This window comes from Pan paniscus, chromosome 8 (assembly GCF_029289425.2).
Source record: "Pan paniscus chromosome 8, NHGRI_mPanPan1-v2.0_pri, whole genome shotgun sequence".
NCBI classification, from domain to species: Eukaryota; Metazoa; Chordata; class Mammalia; order Primates; family Hominidae; genus Pan; species Pan paniscus.
The window spans coordinates 80,175,161-80,199,217 of record NC_073257.2 but is presented as its reverse complement, the minus strand read 5'-3'; the positions used below and the strand labels follow the sequence as shown (position 1 = coordinate 80,199,217).

The 24,057-nt window shown below is 36.8% G+C and overlaps 1 protein-coding gene across 27 annotated transcripts in view; it reads left to right on the top strand.

Annotated features, from left to right (window-relative positions):
* HERC4 (HECT and RLD domain containing E3 ubiquitin protein ligase 4) overlaps nt 1-24,057 on the top strand; it is a 154,570-nt gene that overhangs the window by 39,576 nt on the left and 90,937 nt on the right. For 21 of the 27 annotated variants that reach the window (XM_003830302.5, XM_055092894.2, XM_055092886.2 and 18 more), the window contains 4 exons: nt 1,229-1,450; nt 2,548-2,639; nt 9,746-9,876; nt 20,897-21,057. In XM_003830302.5, the coding sequence (XP_003830350.1) occupies nt 1,229-1,450; nt 2,548-2,639; nt 9,746-9,876; nt 20,897-21,057 (606 nt within the window). Of the gene's footprint in view, nt 1-1,228; nt 1,451-2,547; nt 2,640-3,081; nt 3,157-9,745; nt 9,877-20,896; nt 21,058-24,057 lie in introns of all 27 variants that reach the window. The other 6 variants (XM_063607688.1, XM_063607685.1, XM_063607684.1 and 3 more) reach the window with 1 other exon arrangement.

The window sequence follows — 24,057 nt, the reverse complement described above, 5'->3', positions numbered from 1 at the left end:
AGGTGGGCAGATCAGTAGGTCAGGAGTTCGAGACCAGCCTCGCCAACATGGTGAAACCCTGTCTCTACTAAAAATATTTTTAAAAAATTAGCCAGGCGTGGTGGCACACGCCTGTAATCCCAGCTACTCAGAAGGCTGAGGCAGGAGAATCACTTGAACCCAGGAGACGGAGGTTGCAATGAGCGAAGATTGCGCCACTGCACTCCAACCTGGGCGACAGAGCAAGACTCTGTCTCAAAAAAAAAAAAAAAAAAGAGTGGTTGTCTCTTGAAAGAGGAACCAGGATTCTGATTTTTTTGGAAGGAAGCTTACTTTTAAGTGTGTACTGTTTTGTTGTTTCAATTTAAAAAAAATTATTAGTGTATCAGTTATTTAGTGCAGTTGTTAGTTTAATAAAAGGATGTCTAAAGTTGCAAAATACAATGACAATATGGGAGCAAAAGTGACAGGCAGGGAAAACTATTATAGGAATCAGTTAAGATGGTGAGGAATGGATCTATTTGCCGTATTTTTCTTTAGGAAGAAAACTGGATGTAAATTTTGGTGATATATGATAGACTGGATATGTGGGAGGTTTAAAAAAAAAAGAGAGAGAGGAGTATTAAGGAAGACCCCCTAGGTTTATAATTTTTGCTACTGAGTCACTTATGATGTTATTTACCAAAATGGGGAACACTGGAAAGAGGTCCAGGGAAGTAGGATGGGGGTCATGAATTCAGTCTGGGGCATCCTAAGTTAGAAGTTCCTTTGAAATTTCCAAGTATAGTGTCAGGTAAACAATGGGTTATGTGGGTTTTTTGCTCAGGAGAGGTTTGGGCTAGTGTTAAAATTTTGAATGTGATCAGCAGATAGTTATTAAAGTTTGAGCTTGAATGAGTGCCTCTTGGGAGAAACTATAAAATAAAAACGAGACTTGAGGAATATTAAAAGGAGACTGTGGAGGGGCATAAGGAAATGAGATTACTCCTTGTTATGTGACTCATCTGTTCATCTGTGTAGTCAATCAAACTTAAAGTGTACTAATACTGAATGTTCTTCTAGGTAGTAGTATATGTTCATATAAGAAATAAGTATAATTGCTAAAAATAATATTTATATTCTTTTGATGATAGGCAGAATATCCCAAAATAATATTCTTTATATGAAATTTGAAATGAAATGATTATTTTCAAATTAAATTTTTTTGCATGTGAGAAAAATGGTTAATTTTTCCATTACTGTTTTACAGCAAGTGAAGTCTTCTGTTGGGGACAGAATAAATATGGCCAATTGGGTTTAGGTACTGACTGTAAAAAGCAAACTTCACCGCAGCTGCTTAAGTCTTTGCTTGGAATCCCTTTCATGCAAGTTGCAGCAGGAGGAGCCCATAGTTTTGTACTCACCCTTTCTGGAGCTATCTTTGGATGGGGACGCAACAAGTTTGGTCAGCTAGGTCTTAATGATGAAAATGGTAGGTTCTCATTATGTATAATTTAAGTGTACTTTTTGAAAGAGATGATCTTTTAAGATAGATCAGTGATTCTTAGTGTAAGAGAGAAATGTATCTTCCCTAGTATAGAGGTGGGGATGAGATGTTATTTAAAAATTCCATTTGGGGAATGCAGTGGGAAGATACAAAATATCCTTTTTTCATTAAAGAACTATAAAAAGTATATCTGGACAAGATGTTTAGTATTGGATGTTTATTAAAAGACAATTGAAAAACATTACTTCAAATTGTTAATCCATTATTGGCCACTGTTAGTGGAAAAAAGCTGTAAAATTATTCTGGGGAAGTAACATGAAGTGTTAATCTTTGAGTTTTTCAAGGAAATATTTAAATGATTTGGGCTGTTAAATTAATCTTTGGCTGGGCTTCACTTTTAACATTGATGCTAAAGTCTTAAACATTTTGAATTTGAAAAAATTGTAACTGAAACAAGTTGGGATCTTGGAACTTATTTTTTTATGATTACATTGAGTTGAATGCCAGTATTTGACTTACAAAAGCTAATTTCTTATAGCTCAGTGTAATTGTAATGACTGAAATGGACAAAAGTGAGTTGTTAATCTAGTAACAACTAGTAATGAAAGCAAAGAATACTTTCAGAAAGAATTAAAGAATACCTTGTTTTGCATAAGAAAAATATGTCATATTAGGATATCATGTATCTTTTCTGCTACAAAACAGCCTAAAGTACATTTTTTTTTTCCAGGCTTTTAAGTAGGATCCTGTGGGTATAACTATCATGAAGTGAATATAAAGAATGATGTGTATGTGTGGAAAATTAGAAGCAGTTAGATAATTTTGAAATTTCTTGATTTCTGAGTCCTTTGCAGACTGGCATATTGGCTGTTTAGCACTTAACTCTTTAAGTCCCTCCTTTATCACAATAGTATGGATAGGCCTGGGAACCTGACTTAGTAAGCTTGTACTACAAAATCATCGAATCATAGTTAAAATTATTTAGTCACAACTGTCTACTGAGCTTGGCAAGCTATAGAGGAAACACATCTAGATGAGTTGATTTTTAAAATACTATTAACATCTCTTGTTGGAATTTTCAGATAGGTATGTTCCTAATTTACTAAAGTCACTAAGATCTCAGAAAATAGTTTATATTTGTTGTGGAGAAGATCATACTGCTGCTCTAACCAAGGTATTGTACTTTTAAAACTTCTTTATTATTACTCATCATAGTTCTTTCATAATTAATGAATGTTCTCATGGTATTTTCTCAAGTTTTAACTTGAGTGTTATTGGTATTTCAAAAATAATTTATCTGGGAAAAAAGACTTAGATTATTCTTGAAAAAAATTTACCTTATTTTTCAATGTTGTTTTATGTTATAAAATGTGAATTCTGATATACTATTATATGTGATGATAGTATATTGCTGAATTTTTCAGCTTTATATGAAATACTGCTTAAGGTCATACTTTGAATAAAATTATTCCATTTTAGTTCATTAAGCTTGCCATAATATATGCATCAAACCCATTTATATCGTGTAGCTCAGCCTAATTTGAATGTAGTTTCCATTTGGCTTATAAATGCTTCATACAAGCAATAGAGGAGATGAATTTCTCTGTTATTCGTAGGCCAAGTATTGTGCAAGCAGTTACAGTGATCACAGTCTTATCAATGGCTTTAACTCTGACCTCTCACTGTCTTGGGTATGTGCCAATTGAGTATCAGTACTGTTTAGTTCTCGAGTGACTAGAAGTTAGATGAAAATGAAAGCATTCAGTTAACCTTTACCAGATAATTATTTATTGCAGTCATGTTAATGTAAAGTTTTTCATTGGTCAAATTAGAAACTGGTTAAATTTCTTTATTTTTTTTGGTCTTACATAGTATATAAAATTGGTAAAAAGACATTAACGTCCGGGCACAGAGGCTCATGCCTGTAATCCCAGCACTTTGGGAGGCTGAGGCAGGTGGATCACCTGTGGTCAGGAGTTCAAGACCAGCCTGGCCAACTTGGTGAAACTCTGTCTCTTCTAAAAATACGAAAGTTAGCTGGACATGGCGGCAGGCACCTATCCTCAGCTACTCCGGAGGCTGAGGCAGGAAAATCAGTTGAACCCGGGAGGCAGAGTTTGCAGTGAGTCGAGATCGCACCACTGCACTGCAGCCTGGGAGACAAAGAGTGAGACCTCGTTTCAAAAAAAAAGAGGCATTAACTTCTAATCAGGCTTTAAAATTCTGCATTATATTTCTACTTGGGAATTTTAGCAGGACAATAATTATTCTTCGTTATTGTCAAATATAGTGAACTCAAGGCACTTTTAAAAATATAATGACCAATTATGAAAGTTAATTTTAAAGTATTTTGTAGTACTTGCCTTTTAGTAAGGAAGGATTATTATACCTGCCAATCTTATTATTAGGTTGGCGCAAAAGTAATTTCATTTTTTTGCCATTAATGGTAAAAACTGCAATTAATTTTGCACCAACCTAATATCATATTTTATTGATTTTGGCATTCAGATAACAAATGTAATCACTGAAGTTTTATTTATTCCTGTTGGCGAGTCTTAAATTTTACTTGTCCTTTTTTGTTATTGGTATTTGGAAGAAATTTATCAAAATATAAAAAATATCATGTGTGGTGTCATTCCAAAAACTAATTTTATGGCAGAAAGACTAACAATGTTAATGCTTTTCAAATTCAGCCTTTCAGATAACCATTCATCCTAATGTTCTAGGATAAGTAACTTTTTATGTCTATTTAGTTTTAAGAAATGCTAATTCTCTTAATCTTTTGTATTCTTCTCTCAGAAGATAGTAGCTAGTGATATTTGTTTATTGGAATTTTGGGTGTACATTATTTTTAACAAAATTAGATAGTTGTAAATATCCCCAGAGTAAAATATTTTATTTTCCCTTGATTTAAGTTAAAATACCTGTTCCATATCCATATGTCTTGCTTTTCTGGAAGAATTTCTTGGAAATAGTAAATAGATTAAGATTGCTTTATGAAGAAGTTTTCTGTACAAAACCTACCTTAGGAAAACTGCAATAGGAAAGATTTTAAAACCAACTTTTAAAAACAGAATAAATGGAAAGACATACCATGTTTATAGATATGAGGATACTTCCATAAAGATGTCACATTTTTTTCAAGTTTATTTGCAGATGTATTTTGTAAATCACATACAAATACACATTTTGATTTAGCAGTCCCACTTTTAGGAATCTACCCCAAAGATTTGAAATTGTGTATGCACAAGACCATTTACTGTGACCTTTTAATGGCAAAAGACTAGAAGAAATCCAAATGTCCATGAGTTAAATAAATTGTGGTACATCCCTGTAATGAAGTACAGTGAAGTGTAAAACAGAATGAGGTATTTATGCTGTGGAATGATTTCTAGGATATATTGCTAAGTGAAAAGAGCAAGGTGTATGGAACAGCTTTCTGTAAGAAAGGGACCAAAATATGAACATATATCATATGCCATGTATATTTGTTTGTTTTTGTTTTTGTTTTTGGACACGGTCTCACTCTGTCACCCAGGCTGGAGTACAGTGGTGTGATCTTGGCTCACTGCAACCTCTGCCTCCCAGGTTCAAGTGATTCTCATGCCTCAGCCTCCAAAGTAGCTGGGATTATAGGCATGCGCCATCACACCCGGCTATTTTTTGTGTTTTTTTGTAGAGATGGGGTTTCACCCTGTTGGCCAGGCTGGTCTTGAACTCCTGACCTCAAGTGATCTGCCCGCCTCTGCCTCCCAGAATGCTGGGATTACAGGTGTGTAATCCTGCACCTGGCCTTATATGTTTTTAAAAATACAGTAAATTTAAAATTAATAGCCAGAACAAATGTGCCTTGCCTTACAATTTTTGACTTTGGAATCTAGAAACTGTTACATGTGATTAAAAAGCAAAATTATGGCTGGGCACAGTGGCTCACACCTGTAATCCCAGTGTTTTGGGAGGCCATGGCAGGCAGATCACGAGGTCAGGAGTTCGAGACCATCCTGGCCAACATGGTGAAACTCTGTCTCTACTAAAAATACAAAAAATTAGCCGGGCATGGTGGCAGGCGCCTGTAATCCCAGGTAGTCGGGAGGCTGAGGCCGGAGAATAGCTTGAACCTGGGAGGTGGAGGTTGCAGTGAGCTGAGGCTGTGCCACTGTACTCCAGCCTGGTCAACAGCGAGACTCTGTCTCAAAAAAAAAGCAAAGTTTTATATATATATGTAAAAATTATATGTAAATTATATAAATAAAAATATATATAATACATTTAAAAATTATATAAATATTCGTCCTTAAAAATTGAAAACTAACAAGTTAGTGGCACAACTACACCAGAAATATTTAGGTGATTTTAAAATACAGCATTTTGCTGTATATCACTGGGGGAAATACACTAAGGATAAACTAAATCCACAAAGAAATCTTAAATTGCATTCTTTTTCTTTTTCTTTTTTTTTTTTTTTTTTGAGATGGAGTCTTGCTCTGTCACCCAGTCTGGAGTACAGTGGTACAATCTCGGCCCACTGTAACGTCCACCACTTGGGTTCAAGTGATTCTCCTGCCTCAGCCTCCTGAGTACCTGGGACTACAGGCGTGCGTCACCACGCCCGGCTAATTTTCTGTATTTTTAGTAGAGATGGGGTTTCACCATGTTAGCCAGGCTGGTCTTGAACTCCTGACCTCAAGAAATCCATCTGCCTTGGCCTCCCAAAATGCTAGGATTATAGGCGTGAGCCACTGCACCTGGCCCTTAAACTGCATTCTGTAACTTTTTTTTTCCTGAGATGGGGTCTCACTCTTGCTCAAGTTGGAGTGCAGTGGCACAGTCATAGTGCACTGAAGCTATGACCGAATTCCTGGGCTTAAGCAGTCCTCCCACCTCAGTCTCCTGAGTAGCTGGAGCTACGGGCGCCACTGTGCCTGGCTAATTTTTTTATTTTTTATTTTTTGTAGAGATGGTGTCTCGCTTTATTGCCTAGGTTGGTCTGGTACTCCTGGTTTTAAGCGAGCCTCCCACCTCAGCCCCCCAAAATGCTGGGATTGCAAGTGTGCATTCTGTAGTCTTACTGCTAGAAGTAAATTTGCTAATAGCAAATAAATTCCAATATAGTACATATAAATAGGAGAAAGCAAAGAAGTAGTTATTTTACTGTATTATAAACTATGATTTTCAGCTTAAGAGAAAAGAGATAGGTATAAAACTGTAGGAATTAAGTTAAAACCTTGTGATCTTTACTTTGAATCGCAAGTGTTAGTATGAACTCATTTATTTTTCTCCAAGAATATGCTTTTTGTTTTGTTTTTGTTTTCATTTTGCCATAACGACTGAAAGGTCCTAGAAGTGATGAACCATGTATAATCTGGACACAATGATAATCCCTTGATTGTTGTAGATTCTCCACTAAAAGGAACCAGGGCTTCTTAGAGAAGAGTCCGATCCCATGTCTAGGGCAAAAAATACGTATAAGAATACCTTTGGGCATTTTGTGTTACAAAAAAGCAAAGATTACTACGGTCCTGTCAGAAGAACAACTTGAAGGAGGTTTCACTGGATATCGAGAAGAAATAATGACTGCAAAAAATGGAAAACATCAGATCTATAAAAAAATCCATGAATGTTTGTAGTGATCTTCTCTTCTTGCAAATCAATATAAGCAAAACTTACTGCTTACCTTTGGTAGTTGCTAGGACAACACTCTTTTTTTTTTTTTAACTGGTCAATAGTGGGAAAGAATCAAGTATTCTGCCTTTCATTTGCAAATTGTATTTTAGGTAATTTAATAGTTAATGAGTTAAGTTATTTATAGAAGAATTCCAGCTCATAACTCTAGGAAAAATAATAAAACTAGAAAAATCACCATTTTACACTCCCTGATGAAATAATGGATCTAGGCAAAGACCATTAAACCTAATGGGGATGTATCAGGCTGACACACTTTGACTTATTTTTATTATATATATATAAAATAAAAAATATAATATATATAATAAAAATATATGTGTTATATATATATAATTTTTTTCTTTTTGAGATGGAGTCTCACTGTGTTGCCCAGGCTGGAGTGCAGTGGTGTGATCTTGGCTCACTTCAGGCTTCTGTCTCCTGGGTTCAAGTGATTCTCCTGCCTCAGCCTCCCGAGTAGCTGGGATTACAGGCACACACCACTACGCCCGGCTAATTTTTGTGTTTTTAGTAGAGACGAAGTGTCAGCATGTTGGCCAGGATGGCCTCGATCTCCTGTCCTCAAATGATCCGCCCGCCTCAGCCTCCCAAAGTGCTGGGATTATAGGCGTGAGCCACCGTGCCCCACCCGACTTACTTATTTTTAACTTCACTAACAAAGCAGACATATGCTTTGTGACATGATGCAATAAAATAATCAGGAAGATTTAAACATGGCCTAGTTATTAGCTGATATTAAGAAATTAGTATTGATTTTGTGAACGTGATATAGTATGGTGGTTATATACTTTTGTCGGTTACAGATATATGCTGTTGAAGATACACATTTGTGGGTGAAATGATTTGATGACCACAGTTTGCTTTAAAGTACTCAAGTTCTTTTTGTTTTGTTTGAAAATACCCCCAAAAGGGAAAGGGAGACACCAGTGAAACAAAATAACCAACCTTTTGCCAGTTATTGAAACTGAGTGATGGTTATATGGTGATTTACTATATTTTCTCTTTACCTTGTGTATTTGCTTGAAATTTTCTGTGATAAAAAAAGAAAAATGAATGTTCTCATATAACAGTATGTAGTAACGCTATTAAATGATGAAAGCAGGATATAAAGTTGCATATATAGCTACAGTTATGAAGAAAAGCAGTTGAACTGAAGAATACTAATTGTGATTGTGTTATCACAGATTTTTTCCAATACAGAACTTCTAATTTAGTTATAGTTTAGTTATTTAATTAGTTATATGTTATATGTTTTTTTGTTTGTTTGTTTTGTGACAGAATCTTGTTTTGTTGCCCAGGTTGGAGTGCAGTGGTATGATCTCGGCCCATGGCAAGCTGTGCCTCCTGGGTTCAAGCGATTCTGCCTCAGCATCCAAAGTAGATGGAACTACAGGCACCCACTACCATGCCTAACTAATTTTTTTTTTTTTGAGACGGAGTCTTTTTCTGTCGCCCAGGCTGGAGTGCAGTGGCGTGATCTCGGCTCACTGCAACCTCTGCCTCCCGGGTTCAGGCAATTCTCCTGCCTCAGCCTCCCAAGTAGCTGGGACTCCAGGTCTGTGCCACCATGCCTGGCTATTTTTTTGCATTTTTAGTAGCGACAGGGTTTCACCTTTTTAGCCAGGATGTCTCGATCTCCTGTCCTCGTGATCCACCTGCCTCGGCCTCCCAAAGTGCTGGGATTACAGGCGTGAGCCACCACATCTGGCCCTAATTTTTGTGTTTTAAGTAGAGACAGAGTTTCACCATGTTGGCCAGGCTAGTCTCAAACTCTTGACCTCAAGTGATCCACCTGCTTCAGTTATATGTTTTTATGGGGAGTTTTTTTTAAAGACATCTGTATATTATAGCAACTGTATGCTAAAAATTTCTGTAAGGCCATGCACGGTGGCTCATGCCTGTAATCCCAGCACTTTGGGAGGCCAAGGCAAGAGGATTGCTTGAGCCCAGGAGTTCGAGACCAGCCTGGGCAATACAGGAAAACCCCATCTCTACAAAAAAGTAAAAAATTAGCCAGATGTGGTGGTGCATGCCTGCACTCCCAGCTACTTAGGAGGCTGAGGTGGGAGGATCACCTGAGCCCAGGAGGTTGAGGCTGCAGTGAGCCATGATCATGCCACGGCACTCAAGCCTGGGTGATAGAGCAAGACCCTGTCTGAAAAAATAAATAAGTAAATAAAAATTGCTCTATTTATGCACTCTGGTTACATGTACTCTTTTTGCAGTGCATTTATGTAAGGCAGTAACTACCTTGAAAAGTGAAGATGATACCATTTTTAGGTTTCGTGAAATTATATATATGTATGTGGAATTCAGCAAGACAGTATAATGATAATGAAAGGCAATGCAAATAAATAATTATTTGTATCTCTTCAGTGTCTAAATATTTTATAACGGTGAAAACATCATTACCTGGAATTCTCATAGTTTTATGACATTTTACTTTGAAAGAGCCATCTGTCTGTTAAATTGTGAAGACAGTTCTTAGAAGAGAAAAAACTGAGTTTATATTAAAGATTTGGACTTATTTTTCTGGAGATCAGTTATTTTCTTTTATCATGCCTTCTAATGATAAGGGGTTTTGTCTTTTTTTAGGAAGGTGGAGTGTTTACTTTTGGAGCTGGAGGGTATGGTCAGTTGGGCCATAATTCTACCAGTCATGAAATAAACCCAAGGAAAGTTTTTGAACTTATGGGAAGCATTGTCACTCAGATTGCTTGTGGACGGTAAGGTGTTATGTAAAAGAGCATTTTGGTCTCTAAACTGCAGTTGTTTAGGGATTGCTTATTGAATAGTTTCAGAGATCCTAATAATCTGAGGAAACACATTCTGCCCCCAAAATACCTATTTTGCCACTGAGGAGTCATAGTAACAGGAGAAACATCTTTTTTACTGTTATTTTATTTATCTTTACTTGAACAGATTTAGCTGAGGCAAGATGTTAATAGTGTATATGTAATATTATATTTATTGTAGTTGATATCACACTCGAAAGGCTTCTTTCTTTCTCTTTTCCACCTTTTTTTCTTTTCTTTTCTTTCCTTTTTGGGGTGATAGAGTCTTGCTCTGTCACCCAGTCTGGAGTGCCACAATTATGGCTTATTGCAGCCTCAATCTCCTGGGCTCAAGTGATCCTCTTGCCTCAGGCTTTTGAGTAGCTGGGACTACAGGCATGCACTACCATGCCCAGCTAATTTTATTTTTTTAATTTTTAGTAGCAACAAGGTCTCATTATGTTGCCCAGGCTTACCTTTTTTCCTTAAAGGGTGAAGAGATCGACCAGTTAATTAAGACAGAATTAATGTGACGAAAGTTTGATTGGTATAATTAAACCAATAATCTCCTAATTCTCCTTATTCTGAGTTCTTGGGAGTAAACAGAAGAGTCTTTGACATTGAGCTTCATCTGTTGATTCTTAGGTCTTGGGAATAAATAGAAGAGTCTTTGAGTTGAGCTTCATCTTTGGGGGAATTAAATTGAGCAGACTCCCAAGTAGCAAAATGTACCTTTTTTGACCACTTAATTTAATTTTGATCACCTTGCTTAATGTTTTTCTACCTTGTATGTATAGCTATACAATAGTTTAGTTTTATCAACTATTAGCTTCAAATGCATGTAATCACACTGTAAGTATTCTTTGGTGATTCTTTTTTTCCTCTTAACATCAGACTTTTACGATTTTTATGTAGTTATGGTTCTCCATCATTAGGCCTCATTAATGTTTTTTATTCAATTTTATACATATATAATATACTCATTCTATTGCTGATGGACATTTGCGTGTTGCCAGTTTTTGGCAATTATGAATAATGTTGCTTTGCACTTTTATTATATGGTATATGTTAACCTTCATATACACCCAGAATGGAATTACTGGGTTATAGAGGACACTTAATTTGAATTTTGTAGGTTAAACCATATTTCCCAGGTGGTTTTACCAGTTTATATTCCCATTAGCAGTGTATGAGAATTCCTGATGCTTTTGTACTTGTCACCAGTTAGTATTGTCAGACTTTTTGCTAATTTCTTGGATATTTATTGTTATTTCATAAGTTGAATATACATTTCCATGACTTACTTGAGTACCTTTTCATATGTTTATTGGCCACTTACATTTCCTCAGGATATAAAAATTGATTCATAGTAGTTATTTATATAGTGTAGATACAAGTTCATAATGTTTCTCAATACAGGAATAAAAGTTCTTTATTGGGCATATGTTTTACAGATGTCTTTCCATGTTTTGCCTTATCTTGTCATTTTCATTCTGTTGTCTTTCGATGAACGGAAGTTTTAGATATTAATGTAGATGAATTTATTAATATTTTACTTAATAGTGCCATTTATTTCCAAAGAAATATTTTCCTACCTGAAGGCATAAAAGTAATCGTCTCTGTTATCTTCAAAAACATAGTGTTGCCTTTTACATGGAGGTCTGTAAGTTATCTGAAGTTGATTTATTTTGGGGAGGACAGTATAATGTTCAAGTAAGGAATCAACTTTTTAAAAATATAAATAGTCAATTACCCTAGCACCATTAAAAATTTTTGTGGGAAATACATACAACAAAATTTACCACCTTAACTATTTTTAAGTATACAGTCCATGGTATTAAGTACATTAATATTGTTGTGAAACCATCATCACCGTTCATCTCTAGAATTCTTTTTATCTTGCACAACTGAAGCTCTATACCCATTAAACAATGACTCCCTATTCTCCATACTCTCTTGTGGCAGCCACCATTCTACTTCCTGTCTCTGTGAATTTAACTCCTGTAGGTATCTCATATAGGTAGACTCTGACAGTGTTTGTCTTTTGGTGACTGACTTATTTCACTCAGCATAGTGTCATCAAGGTTCACCCATGTTGTAGAATTTCCTTCTATATATGTCAGAATTTCCTCCCTTTAAAAGGCTGAACAGCATTCCATTGTGTATATATGCTAATTTTGCTTGTGCATTCATCTTTTGATGGACACTTGGGTTACTTTTGTGTTTTATCTTATTGTGAGTATTGTTGCTATGAACATGAATATTAAAACATCCCTTCAGGACCCCACTTTCAGTTCTTTTGGGCATATACCCAGAAGTAGAATTGGTGGTTCATATGGCAATTCTGTTTTTAATTTTTGTCGGAACTGCCATACTGTTTCTCATAGTAACTGCCCTGTTTTATATTTCCACCAAAAGTGTACAGGGTTTCAGTTTCTCTACATCCTCACCAACACTGTTATTTTCTCATTTTGCCTTTTTCTTTTTTTTTTATAATACCTATTTTAATACGTGTAACATGTTATCTCCTGTGGTTTTGATTTGCATTTTCCCAATGATTAGTGAGCTGAGCATATTTTTATATACTTGTTGACCATTTGTACATCTTTAGGGGAAATGTCAGTTAAAGTGTTTTTCCCATTTTTGAATCTGGCTGTTTTGTTGTTGTTGAGTTTTCAGAGTTCTCTATATATTCTAGATACTAATCCCTTATCAGATATTTGCAGATATTTTCTTTCATTCTGTGGGTTGTATTCTATAGATAGTGTCTTTTGATGCATGAAGCTTTAAAATTGTATGAAGTCCAGTTTGTTTATTTTTTCTTTTGTTGGCTATGCATTTGGTGTCATATCTAAGAAATCATTGCCAAATCCAATGTCATGAAGCATTTCCCTGTTTGCTTCTTAGAGTTTTATAGTTTTACCTTTTACATTTAGGTCTTTGATCTATTTGAATTTTATTTATTTATTTATTTATTTATTTATTTATTTATTTATTTTGAGATGGAGTTTTGCTCTTGTTGCTCAGGCTGGAATGCAATGGCATGATCTTGGCTCACTGCAACCTCTGCCTCCCGGGACCAAGCGATTCTCCTGTCTCAGTTTCCCAAGTGACTGGGATTACAGGCATGCGCCACCTCGCCCGACTAATTTTGTGTTTTTAATAGAGATGGGGTTTCTCCATGTTGGTCAGGCTGGTCTCGAACTCCCGACCTCAGGTGATCCGCCCGCCTCGGCCTCCCAAAGTGTTGGGATTACAGGCGTGAGCCACCACACCTGGCCAAGTCTGTACATTCTTTTGGGTAGCATTGACATCTTAACAATTTGTCTTCCAGTCCATGACAATGCTGTTTCTTTCCATTTATTTGTCTCTAATGTCTTTCACCAGTATTTTTTAGTTTTATTTTACAAATCTTTTGCCTTCTTGTTAATTCCTAAGTATTTTATTCTTTATGATAGGTTTTAAATAAAATTTTATTTCCTTCCAAATTGTTCATTGTTAATGTATAGAAATACAGCTAATTTTTGTGTGTAGATTTTGTATCCTCCTGCTTTGCAAAGTTTATTAGTTTTAACAATTTTTGTGTGGAATCTTTAGTGTGTTCTACATATATGATCATATCATCTGCATACAGAGATTTTTTTTTCTTTCCAATTTGAATGAATGCCTTTTATTTATTTATTTATTTGAGGTGGAGTTTTGCTCTTGTTGCCCAGGCTGGAGTGCAATGGCATGATCTCAGCTCACCGCAACCTCTGCCTCCTGGGTTCAGGCGATTCTCCTGCCTCAGCCTCCCGAGTAGCTGGGATTACAGGCATGTGCCACCACACCCGACTAATTTTGTTTTTTTTAGTAGAGATGGGGTTTCTACATGTTGGTCAGGCTGGTCTTGAACTCCTGACCTCTGGTGATCTGCCCACCTTGGCCTCCCAAAGTGCTGGGATTACAGGCATGAGCCATTGCACGCAGCGTTTTATTTCTTATTCTTGCAAAATTGCTCTGGCTAGAACTTCCAAGATTATGTTGAATAGAAGTGGTGAAAGCAGGCATCCTTATTCCTGATCTTACAGGAAAAGCAAGTACTTTTTCTGCATCAATTCAGATGATTGTGTGTGTCTTTTCCTCCTTCAATCTGTTAATTTGATATATTACATTGATTACATATATTAATTTTCATATGTTGAACCAGCTTTGCATTCCAGGAATAACTCTCACTTGGTTGTGGTCATAGTATGTAACCCTTTTAGTGTGCTGCTGAATTCAGTTCTTAAGTATTTTATTGAGAATCCTGCTTCTTTCATGCTGCTTTCAAGATTCTTTGTCTTTCAGCATTTTGATTGAACTGTGTGTCTTTGGTCTCTGAGTTTATCCTGCATAGAATTCATTGGGGCTTATGGATGTTTAGATTCATGTCTTTCCCCATATTTGGGAAGTTTTTGGCTATTACTTCTTCAAATAATCTCTCTCTTGCTCTATTCTTCTGAGAATTCTACAGTGCTTATGTTGGTCTGCTTAATGGTATCCTATGGTTCCCCTAGGCTCTCTGCACTTTTTTTAAGATTTTCTGTTCCACAGACTCAATAATTGCAACTGTCCTATCTTTACGTTTGCTGATTTTTCTTCTGCTTGCTGAAATCTGCCTTCAAATCTCTCTAGTGTATTTTTTATTTCAGGTATTGTACTTTCCAACTCCAACATTTTTAGTTTTTCTTTTTGATTGATATTTCCGTTTTGTTCATACTTTTTTTTTTTCTTTTTACACGTCTTACTCTAGTTCTTTGAGCATCTTTAGGATGTTTGATTTAGTCTTTGTCTTTTAGGTCTGCCATTTGACCTTTCTCAGGGGTAGTTTCTATTGTTGGCTTATATTTTCTTTGAATGGGCCACCCTTTCCTACTACTTTGTATGTCTCATGATGTTTTTTGAAAACTGGACATTTAATAATATGGTAACTGGAAATCAGATTCTCCCCCTTTGCCAGAGTTTGCTGATTTTTGGTTTTTGATCATTGTAGGTTTTATCTGTGTCAGGAGTCACCCTGAGGTATAAAAATGAGGTCTTCGCAGATCTTTTCTTAGCCTATACCTTTCCCTGCTAATGCACAGTGACATTCTAAATTCACCCATAAATGTGGTTGCTTTTTAATGTTCTAGACCTTAAATGCCTGGCTCCCCAAAGAAATAAGGAAAAAATGAAAGGTGGGGGTGGAAGGAGAGTAGAAGAAAAAAAGAGAAAGGCATCAGCCCTTTGAATTCCTTGGAAGTCTCTTTAGCCAGAATGGGAGAGTATACAACAGTGATTGCCTGCCTTTCTGCACCTTGGTGATCAGAAGCACCAATCAGTGATCAGGGCACCAGTTCCTAAAACGGACAAAGTTGTTATTGCCCACCCTGGCTTCTACAAGTTGCATACAGGCTGCTCCTGGAAGCTGTTCATGGCTGCCTTACACAGGAGTAAGGAGTGGGTAACTGCTACCATGCTATCATCTGAAATTGAAATTAACCAGAATTTGCCATCCAACTCTTCTCTTGGAAATAACAAACTGTGCATACACTCCAGAGTTGCAGAATGGTTCTGTGAGACAGATTCTGTCAGTGTAATTGTTGTCCAGGTGGGAAACAGATTCTCGGTGCTTCTTATTCCACGATTTTCCAAGAATCCCCCTGTCTAGCTCCATTTTTGAAAATTCTTCACCCTCCTACTGTATGGTGTCACTGTTGCCATAAGCTGTTGTATGTACATGGATCTCTTTCTGTGATCTCTAATTTTTCAATGTATATGCCTGCCCCTGTGCCACTAAACACTATATAGACACCATAATAACTTCTTCTATTTGTGGTAAAGTGACTCCTTGTTATTCTTCTGTTCTATTCTTACACCTGTAATCCCAGCACTTTGGGAGGCCGAGGCGGGTGGATCACCTGAGGTCGGGAGTTTGAGACCAGCCTGACCAACGTGGTGAAACCCTGTCTCTACTAAAAATACAAAATTAGTCGGGCGTGGTGGCACATGCCTGTAATCCCAGCTACTTGGGAGGCTGAGGCAGAATTGCTTGAACCCAGGAGGCGGAGGTTGCAGTGAGCCGAGATCGCACCATTGCACTCCAGCCTGGGCAACAAGAGTGAAACTCCATCTCAAAAAAAAAAAAAAAAAAAAAAAAAGAAAGAATGCTTTGGCTGATGATGACCTTTATTACTTTTGTATAAATTTTAGCATAGGTCTGTGAAGTTCTCTCAAAAAAAAAAAAAAAAAAAAGCCTTGTGGGATTTTGATTGGTAGTGCATTGAATCTCTAGGTTAATTTGGGGAAAAGTTGTTATCTTTGTAATATTAACTTTTCTAATAATCAACATCCAAACTTCTTTAATGTCTTATAATAAAATGTTTTAAAATTTTCATCATAGAGGTCATGCATATCTTTTCGTAGTTCCGTTCCTAGGTGCGTCTTTAATGGTATTATATTTTTATTTCCACTTTCTGAGGAATCACTGGCATGTAGAAATAGTTGATATTTACATATTGATTTTAAATACAACCACCTTGCTAAACTCTTATTAATAACTTACTCATGTACATAGTCATACCATCTGTGAGTCAATTCAGTTTTGTTATTTCTATTATTTATACTTAACGTGTTTATATAATTGTTTTAATGTGCTGTTTAGGACACCATTATAATGTTTACTGTAACATAATATTTCCTTTCTGTGGGAAAACTTTCAGTATTTGATAGTTAAGTATCATGTTTGCTGATAAGATTTTTGTAGATAACCTCTATCAGACTAATTTCCCTTTAATTCCTAGTTTTTTTTTATTGTGAATGGATGTTAAGTTTTTAATGTTGTTTTTTCTGTATCTATTGAAATGATTTGTGATTTTTTTTCCTTTAATCTGTTAACATGGCATATTGATGGATTTTTTTTTTCTAGTTAACAGCTTTGTGTTTCTGGAATAACTTCAGTTTGGTCAAGTATTATCCTTTTTGTTTAGTGCTGGGTTTGATTTGTGAATATTCTGTTGACTCTTACTTATATTTCTGTTTATCAGTGAACTTGATCTATAATTTTTTTCTTATTATTCTTTTCACCAGGTTTTATTAGGAAGGTTTTCTAGTCTGATAAAATAACATTGAGGAATGTACCTTTGTTTTCTAATTTTTGGAAATAGAACAGCTTGAAATGTTGGCACAACTTGTCATTAAAACCATTTGTGCCTTGCATTTTATTTTTTGGAATTTAAAAAACATTCTTCAATTTCTTTAGTGGCTATGAGATAGCTTTTATTATTTCTTGAGTCAGTTATGTGAATGTTAATTTTTTTCTAATAATTTTTTTCATTTTGCCTAATTTTAGACTTATTGACATAGGCCGGGTGTGGTGGCTCATGCCTGTAATCCCAGCACTTTGGGAGGCCGAGGCAGACTGATCACCTGAGGTCAGGGGTTCATGACCAGCCTGGCCAACATGGCAAAAAAAACCCATCTCTACTAAAAATACAAAAATTAGCTAGGTGTGGTGGCATGCACCTGTAATCCCAGCTTCTGGGGAGGCTGATGAGACAGGAGAATCGCTTGATCCCAGGAGGCAGAGGTTGCAGTGAGCTGAGATTGCACCACTGCACTCCAGCCTGGGCAACAGAGCGAAAACTCTGTCTCAAAAAAAAAAATAAATAAACTTATTTACATAAAATTTATAATGTCTGTATTGGTCTCTTGTGCACAAACAACATGTCAGTGACATGTAATAGTAAATGTTTATTTCTTTCTCTGTGGTTCAGTAAAGCCGGGCCTTTGGCTATCTGGAGCAGCTTTTATTTAGGCTAGAGATTGACTGGGGCAGTTCTGTTTCAGGCTGCCTCTTCACTGGGGTGACTTTGCTCAGGCTGTGTTTCAACTAGGGTGGCTTTGTTACATATCTCGTTCTTGGGACTATACCAGAGGAGCAGTGGGCTGCCTCTGGGTATTCTTCTGATAGAGACAAATACACAAGAAGGCAAACTCAACTGTACATTCCATTTCAAGCCTTCTGCTTTTGGTCACTGAAATCTCGTTGACCAAAAGCAAACTATATGGCCAAACCTAAAGTTAAGGTATGGGGAATATAATATATAGCCCAACCACCATCAGGCTATGATGGGAATATGCATGCTTAATACTACAGGGTGGTGAATTTAAATCATTTTGGGTGACATACTCTATTAGTCCTTTGTGAAATATCACAAATGATTTAATGTTATCCAGTTTTGTAATTCTTAGTAGCCAAAATGTACATGATTTGAATGGTTATTCTTAGCTCTGTAATACATGATTTGAATAGTTATTCTTAGCTCTGTAAACCAGTTCTTTTCAGCAGTTTTATTCATGTAACTGTTGGATCTGGGGTAAAATTTCGACTATTTAGTGAGATCTAAGGACTTAACCTAAACAGGAAACGTAAGTAGGTATCTGGTATTTTGATCAGTTTGACTTCCAGGTAGTCAGTACTATAAGACATCTTATTGGGCCGGGTGCAGTGGCTCAAGCCTGTAATCCCAGCACTTTGGGAGGCCAGGGCGGGCAGATCACGAGGTCAAGAGATCGAGACCATCCTGACCAACATGGGGAAACCCCGTCTCTACTAAAAATACAAAAATTAGCTGGGCATGGTGGCACATGCCTGTAGTCCCAGCCACTTGGGAGGCTGAGGCAGGAGACTCGCTTGAACCCGGGAGGCGGAGGTTGCAGTGAGCCAAGATCACGCCACTGCACTCCAGCCTGGCAACAGAGCGAGACTCCATCTCAAAAATAAATAATAAAATTTTTAAAAAAGAAATATGTATTATTATTTCCTTATTCAATAATTGTCAAAAACCTCCTGAATGAAGCAGTCAGGATTACCAAAATGTCAGTCCATCAATAGATGATCCAAAAGAAAAAGGTTTACATTCCAATAGTATAATGAAGTGCTTTTGAGCTCTTACATCAAATCTAGAGCTTAAGGTAGTTCTGTTCATGCAGTGGCTCTGAACCCCACTTTATACTATAATTACACGCACATATATACGTATATTTTTGAGACTGAGTCTTGCTCTGTTGCCCAGGCTGGAGTGTGGTGGCTGAATCTTGGCTCACTGCAACCTCTGCCTCCCAGGTTCAAGTGATCCTCCTGCCTCAGCCTCCTGAGTAGCTGGGACTACAGGCGCACGCCACCGTGCCCAGCTAATTTTTGTATTTTTAGTAGAGACAGGGTTTTGCCATGTTTGCCATGCTGGTCTCGAACTCCTGACCTCAAGTGATCCACCTGCCTCGGTCTCCCAAAGTGCTGGAATTATAGGCGTGAGCCACCATGCCTGGCCGAAATATATATTTTTACCTAGATTCACCCCAAGATGATTCAAATTTGCAGCCAGGGTTAAGAACCAGTGCTTTATTAGGCCAGTGTGAGGAGAAGTTTTAATAAAATAGTATTGCAGTAATTTTCAAACTATTAATACATTCCTTTGAGATGGCTGCTTCCTGAGGGAGGATAGTAATCTGGCAGACTAGCTAACTTGAAAACTCTTGAATCAAAACCCCTTTAAAATAGCATGTGTGAGTTTGCCAGGTTGTAAAGAGAACTCCACCTGGCAAAAACAAAAGAAATTTGAAAACCAAAGGTGTTAGTTTGAATTGACTTTGGAGCTACCCTGAAAGAATTTGCCAATCTGGGTAATGTATTAGTTAGCTTATATCGCTAAACAGAACGACTCCAAAACCTAGTGATCTAAAATAATTATTTAGCTAATAGTTCTTTGTTTTAGTAATTTTGGCCGGGCTTAACTGGGCTGCTCTCATCTTAGCTGACTTAGATGATCAGTTGATGGTCTGGCTAGGAGCTGGAAGTCTAGGATGGCCTCAGCTGGGACAGTTTGTCTCTGTTCCAGATTGTAGATCATCCTTTAGCTGCTAACCTTGGTTTATTCTTACGATGGTAGAGCAGAATTCCTAAAGATAGTTAGGGAAAGAGCGTATAAAGCCACTTGTGAGGCAAAGGCTCGGAACTGAGACACTGTTGTTTCTGCTGGCCAAAGCAAGCTATAGATTAGGACTTGGATTTAAGACATGGAGAAAGAGATTTCCAGTCTTGCTGGGAACAACTGTAATAGTCATATTGCATAAGATATGGGTATGGTTAGAGGGATAATTTCAGCCACTTTTATAAACAATATGCCACAAATGGCAAAGAGGTTTAGGGCAAGAGACAAGATCTAAGACCTGATAGAAACAAGGGTGAGACCTGGAGATGCCATGTCCCCTCAGTAAAACCATCTCATGGATAGGGTACGCAATGAAATACTACCCTGCTTGCCTAAGGAGACTTTTTCTGAGGAGTTGGATAGGTTTACTGAGAGTGGATTGGTGGGTCATCCTTAGCTTCACATCTGTGGTTTCTAAGGTTTGCTTTCACTATAGTACCTCCAGAGGAGTTTTGGTGCATACATATAGAGATTACTTTCCTCAGAAGAAAGGAAACATTGTTTCTGTCATGCATAAGTGTATATAACAATCTTCTGGTTGGTACTAGATTACTTCCCATTTCTTAGCCTAAAACTATTCGGTGATACCCAAGTGGAGGACTTTCATAGACCACAGCTCTGGACTAGAACTTGACAAGGGGAGTAGTGGGGACTTCCTTGAACAACATAGGTAGATGCTACTCTGGTGCTGAATCGTTTATTGTAAGGGATTTCAGTATAGACCCAGGCTGTTTAAAATTTAAACATTAGTGGAAATTTTCTGGACCATGCTCGTGCAGCCTGTCTATGTGATGCAGAATTCATTCTATAGATTAAGGCTGTTAATGAATATTTGTACAGAAGCCTTGGAACTACAATTGGTTTTATTAATTTATTTTTTGAAAAGAAAAATTACCTCTTTTGATATTTTCTCTGCTTTTGTCATTGTAAATTGTTGGAAGGTAACATTAAGTCTGAGGTTTTCTATCATTTTACTCTAGGCAGCACACTTCTGCTTTTGTTCCTTCATCAGGACGAATTTACTCTTTTGGGCTTGGTGGTAATGGGCAGCTGGGAACCGGTTCAACAAGCAACAGGAAAAGTCCCTTTACTGTAAAAGGAAATTGGTACCCTTATAATGGGCAGTGTCTACCAGATATTGGTAAGTTCTGTCATATTAAAGCTTTCCTTCATATATTGAAGTTCTTGTTAAAATGTTGCTCTTAAATCATGAAGATTTCTGCGAAAGAATTCCAAGATATATTGTTAAGTGAAAACAGCAAAATACAGAACAATGTATATGGTTGTTTGATTTGCTTATATTTACTTGTAAATGCATAAGGAAATTCTGGATAAGTAAGAGTTACTTACAGAGAGTGGGTCATATGGGAACTAGGAGATGGCTAGATACCAGTGGGAGGGAGGTTTTTTGTTTTCTATTTTAAATTGTGGTAAAATATGCACAACATAAAATTTACAGACTTAACCATTTTTTAAGTAGCATTAAGCATATTCACGTTATTATGTAACGAATCTCCAGAACTCTTTTCATCTTGAGGAAACTAAAACTCTATGCATTAAACAGCGACTCTTCATTCCCTCCTCTTCCTAGTGCCTGGCAACCACTATTCTACTTTATGTCTTTATGAATTTGACTTAACACTAGGCTAGGTACCTCAAAGAAGTGGAATCATATAGTAGTGTTTCTTTTTGTGACTCACTTATTTCAGTAAGCATAACGTCCTCAAGGTTCATCTGTGTTGTAGCACATGTTAGAATTTCCTTCCTTTTTAAGCTATATAATTCAGGCATACCTTGGAGATATTGTGGGCTCAGTTCCAGACCACTGCAATGAAGCAAATAGTGCAATAAAGCAAATATCGTAATAAAGCAAATCACAAAATTTTTGGTATCCTAGTGCATATAAAAGTTATATTTATACTATATTGTAGTCTACTAAGTGTGCAATAATGACATTATGTCTTAAAAGACTGTATATACGTTAGTTTATAAATATACTTTATTGCTTAATAATGCTGACACAGAGATGAGCACATGCTGTTGGAAAAATGGTGCTGATAGACTTGTTCTATGCAGGGTTGCCCCAAACCTTCAATTTGTAAAAATCACAGTATCTGAGAAGCACAGTAAAGCAAAGCACAATAAAATGAGGCATGCCTGTGTTCTTATTATATGGATGTGGTTTGTGGCATCCAAACAATTGCAATAGTAACATCAAAGATCACTGATCATGTCATGCATTGTCTTATATCGCTAAATTAGTGATATGAGATCACCATAAAAGATAAAATAATAATGAAAAATATTGAAATATTGCGAGAATTACTAAAGCTTATAAGCTTTACTCAATTTTTGATACTGAATTTTTACAAATTGAAGGTTTTTTGACAACACTGCATTGAGCAAGTCTGTTGGCACCATTTTTCCAACAGCATATATGCTCACTTTGTGTCTTTATGTCACATTTTGGTAATTCTTAACAGTATTTCAAAACTTCTGTGTTGTTACTATATCTGTAATGGTGATCTGTGATCAGTGGTCATTGATGTAATTGTTTTGGGGTGCCATGAACCTTACCTATATAAGACAACAAACCTAATTGATAAATGTTTATGTTCTGACTGCTCCACCAGCTGGCCAGTCCTATCTGTCTCCTCTCCTCGGGCCTTCCTATTCCTTGAGGCACAACAGTATTGAAATTAGGCCAGTTAATAACCCTACAATGGCCTCTAAATATGTAAGTGAAGAGAAGATCTCTCACTTTAAATCACATTTCTCACTTTAAATCAAAAGCTAGAAAGGATTATGCTTAGTGAAGAAGGCATATCAAAAGCCCAGATAGGCTGAAAGCAAGGCTTCTTGTGCCAGTTATCCAAGTTGTTAATGCAACTTAAAGGAATTAAAAGTGCTACTCTGGTGAATACATGAATGGTAAGAAAGTGAAAAACAGCCTTATTGCTGATACGGAGAGAATTTTAGTAGTCCAAATAGAAAATCAAACCAGCCACAACATTAGGATTTGCCAAAGTCTAATCCAGACCAAGATTCTAACTCTCTTCAAGTCTCTGAAGGCTGAGAGAGATAAGGAAGCTGCAGAAGAAAAGCTTGAAGCTAGCAAAGATTAGTTCATGAAGTTTAAGGAAAGAAGCCATCTCCATAATGTAAAAGTACTGATGTATATGCTACAGCAAGTTGTCTAGCATGTCTAGCTGAGGTAATTGATGAAGGTGGGTATACTAAACAACAGATTTTCAATGTTGACAAAACAGCCTTCTATTGGAAGAAAATGTCCTCTACAACTTTCTTTTATAGCTGAGAGAAGTAGTCAATGCCTAACTTCAAAGGACAGGCTGACTCTCTTTTAGGGTCTAATGCATCTGGTGACTTTAGGTTGAAGCCAGTGCTTGTTTACCATTCTGAAAATGCCAGGGCCCTCAGGAATTACGCTAAATCTACTCTGCCTGTGTTCTATAAATGGAACAACAAAGCCTGGATGACAGCTCATCTGTTTACAGCATGGTGTACTGAATATATTAATATGGGTTTAAGCCCACTGTTGAGACCCACCGCTCAGTAAAAAGATTGCTTTCAAAATACTGCTGCTTATTGACAATGCACCTGGTCACATTAGAGCTCAGATGGAGATATACATGGAGATTAATGTTTTCATGCCTGCTAATAGAACATCCATTCTGCTGCCGTAGGAAAAAGGAGTAATTTTTACTTTCAAGTTTTATTATTTAAGAAATACATTTTGTAAGGCTGTAGTTACCACATATAGTGATTCCTCTGATAGTTCTGGGCAAAGTAAATTGAAAACCTTCAAAGAATATACCATTCCAGTTACTGTTAAGAACATTTGTGAAGTGAGAGGATTGCTTGAAGCCAGGAGTTTGAGACCATCCTGGGCAATGTAGTGAGACACTGTCTCTACAAAAAATAATTTTAAAAAGCCAGGTGTGGTGGCACATGCTACTTGGGAGGTTTAGGCAAGAGGATTGCTTGAGCTTAGGAGCTGAAGGTTTACAGTGAGCTATGATCATACTAGTGCACTCCAGCCTGGGCGGCAGAGCAAGACCCTGTCTTTGATTCATGGGAGGAAGTCAAAATATCAACAATAAGAGTTTAGAAGAATTTTATT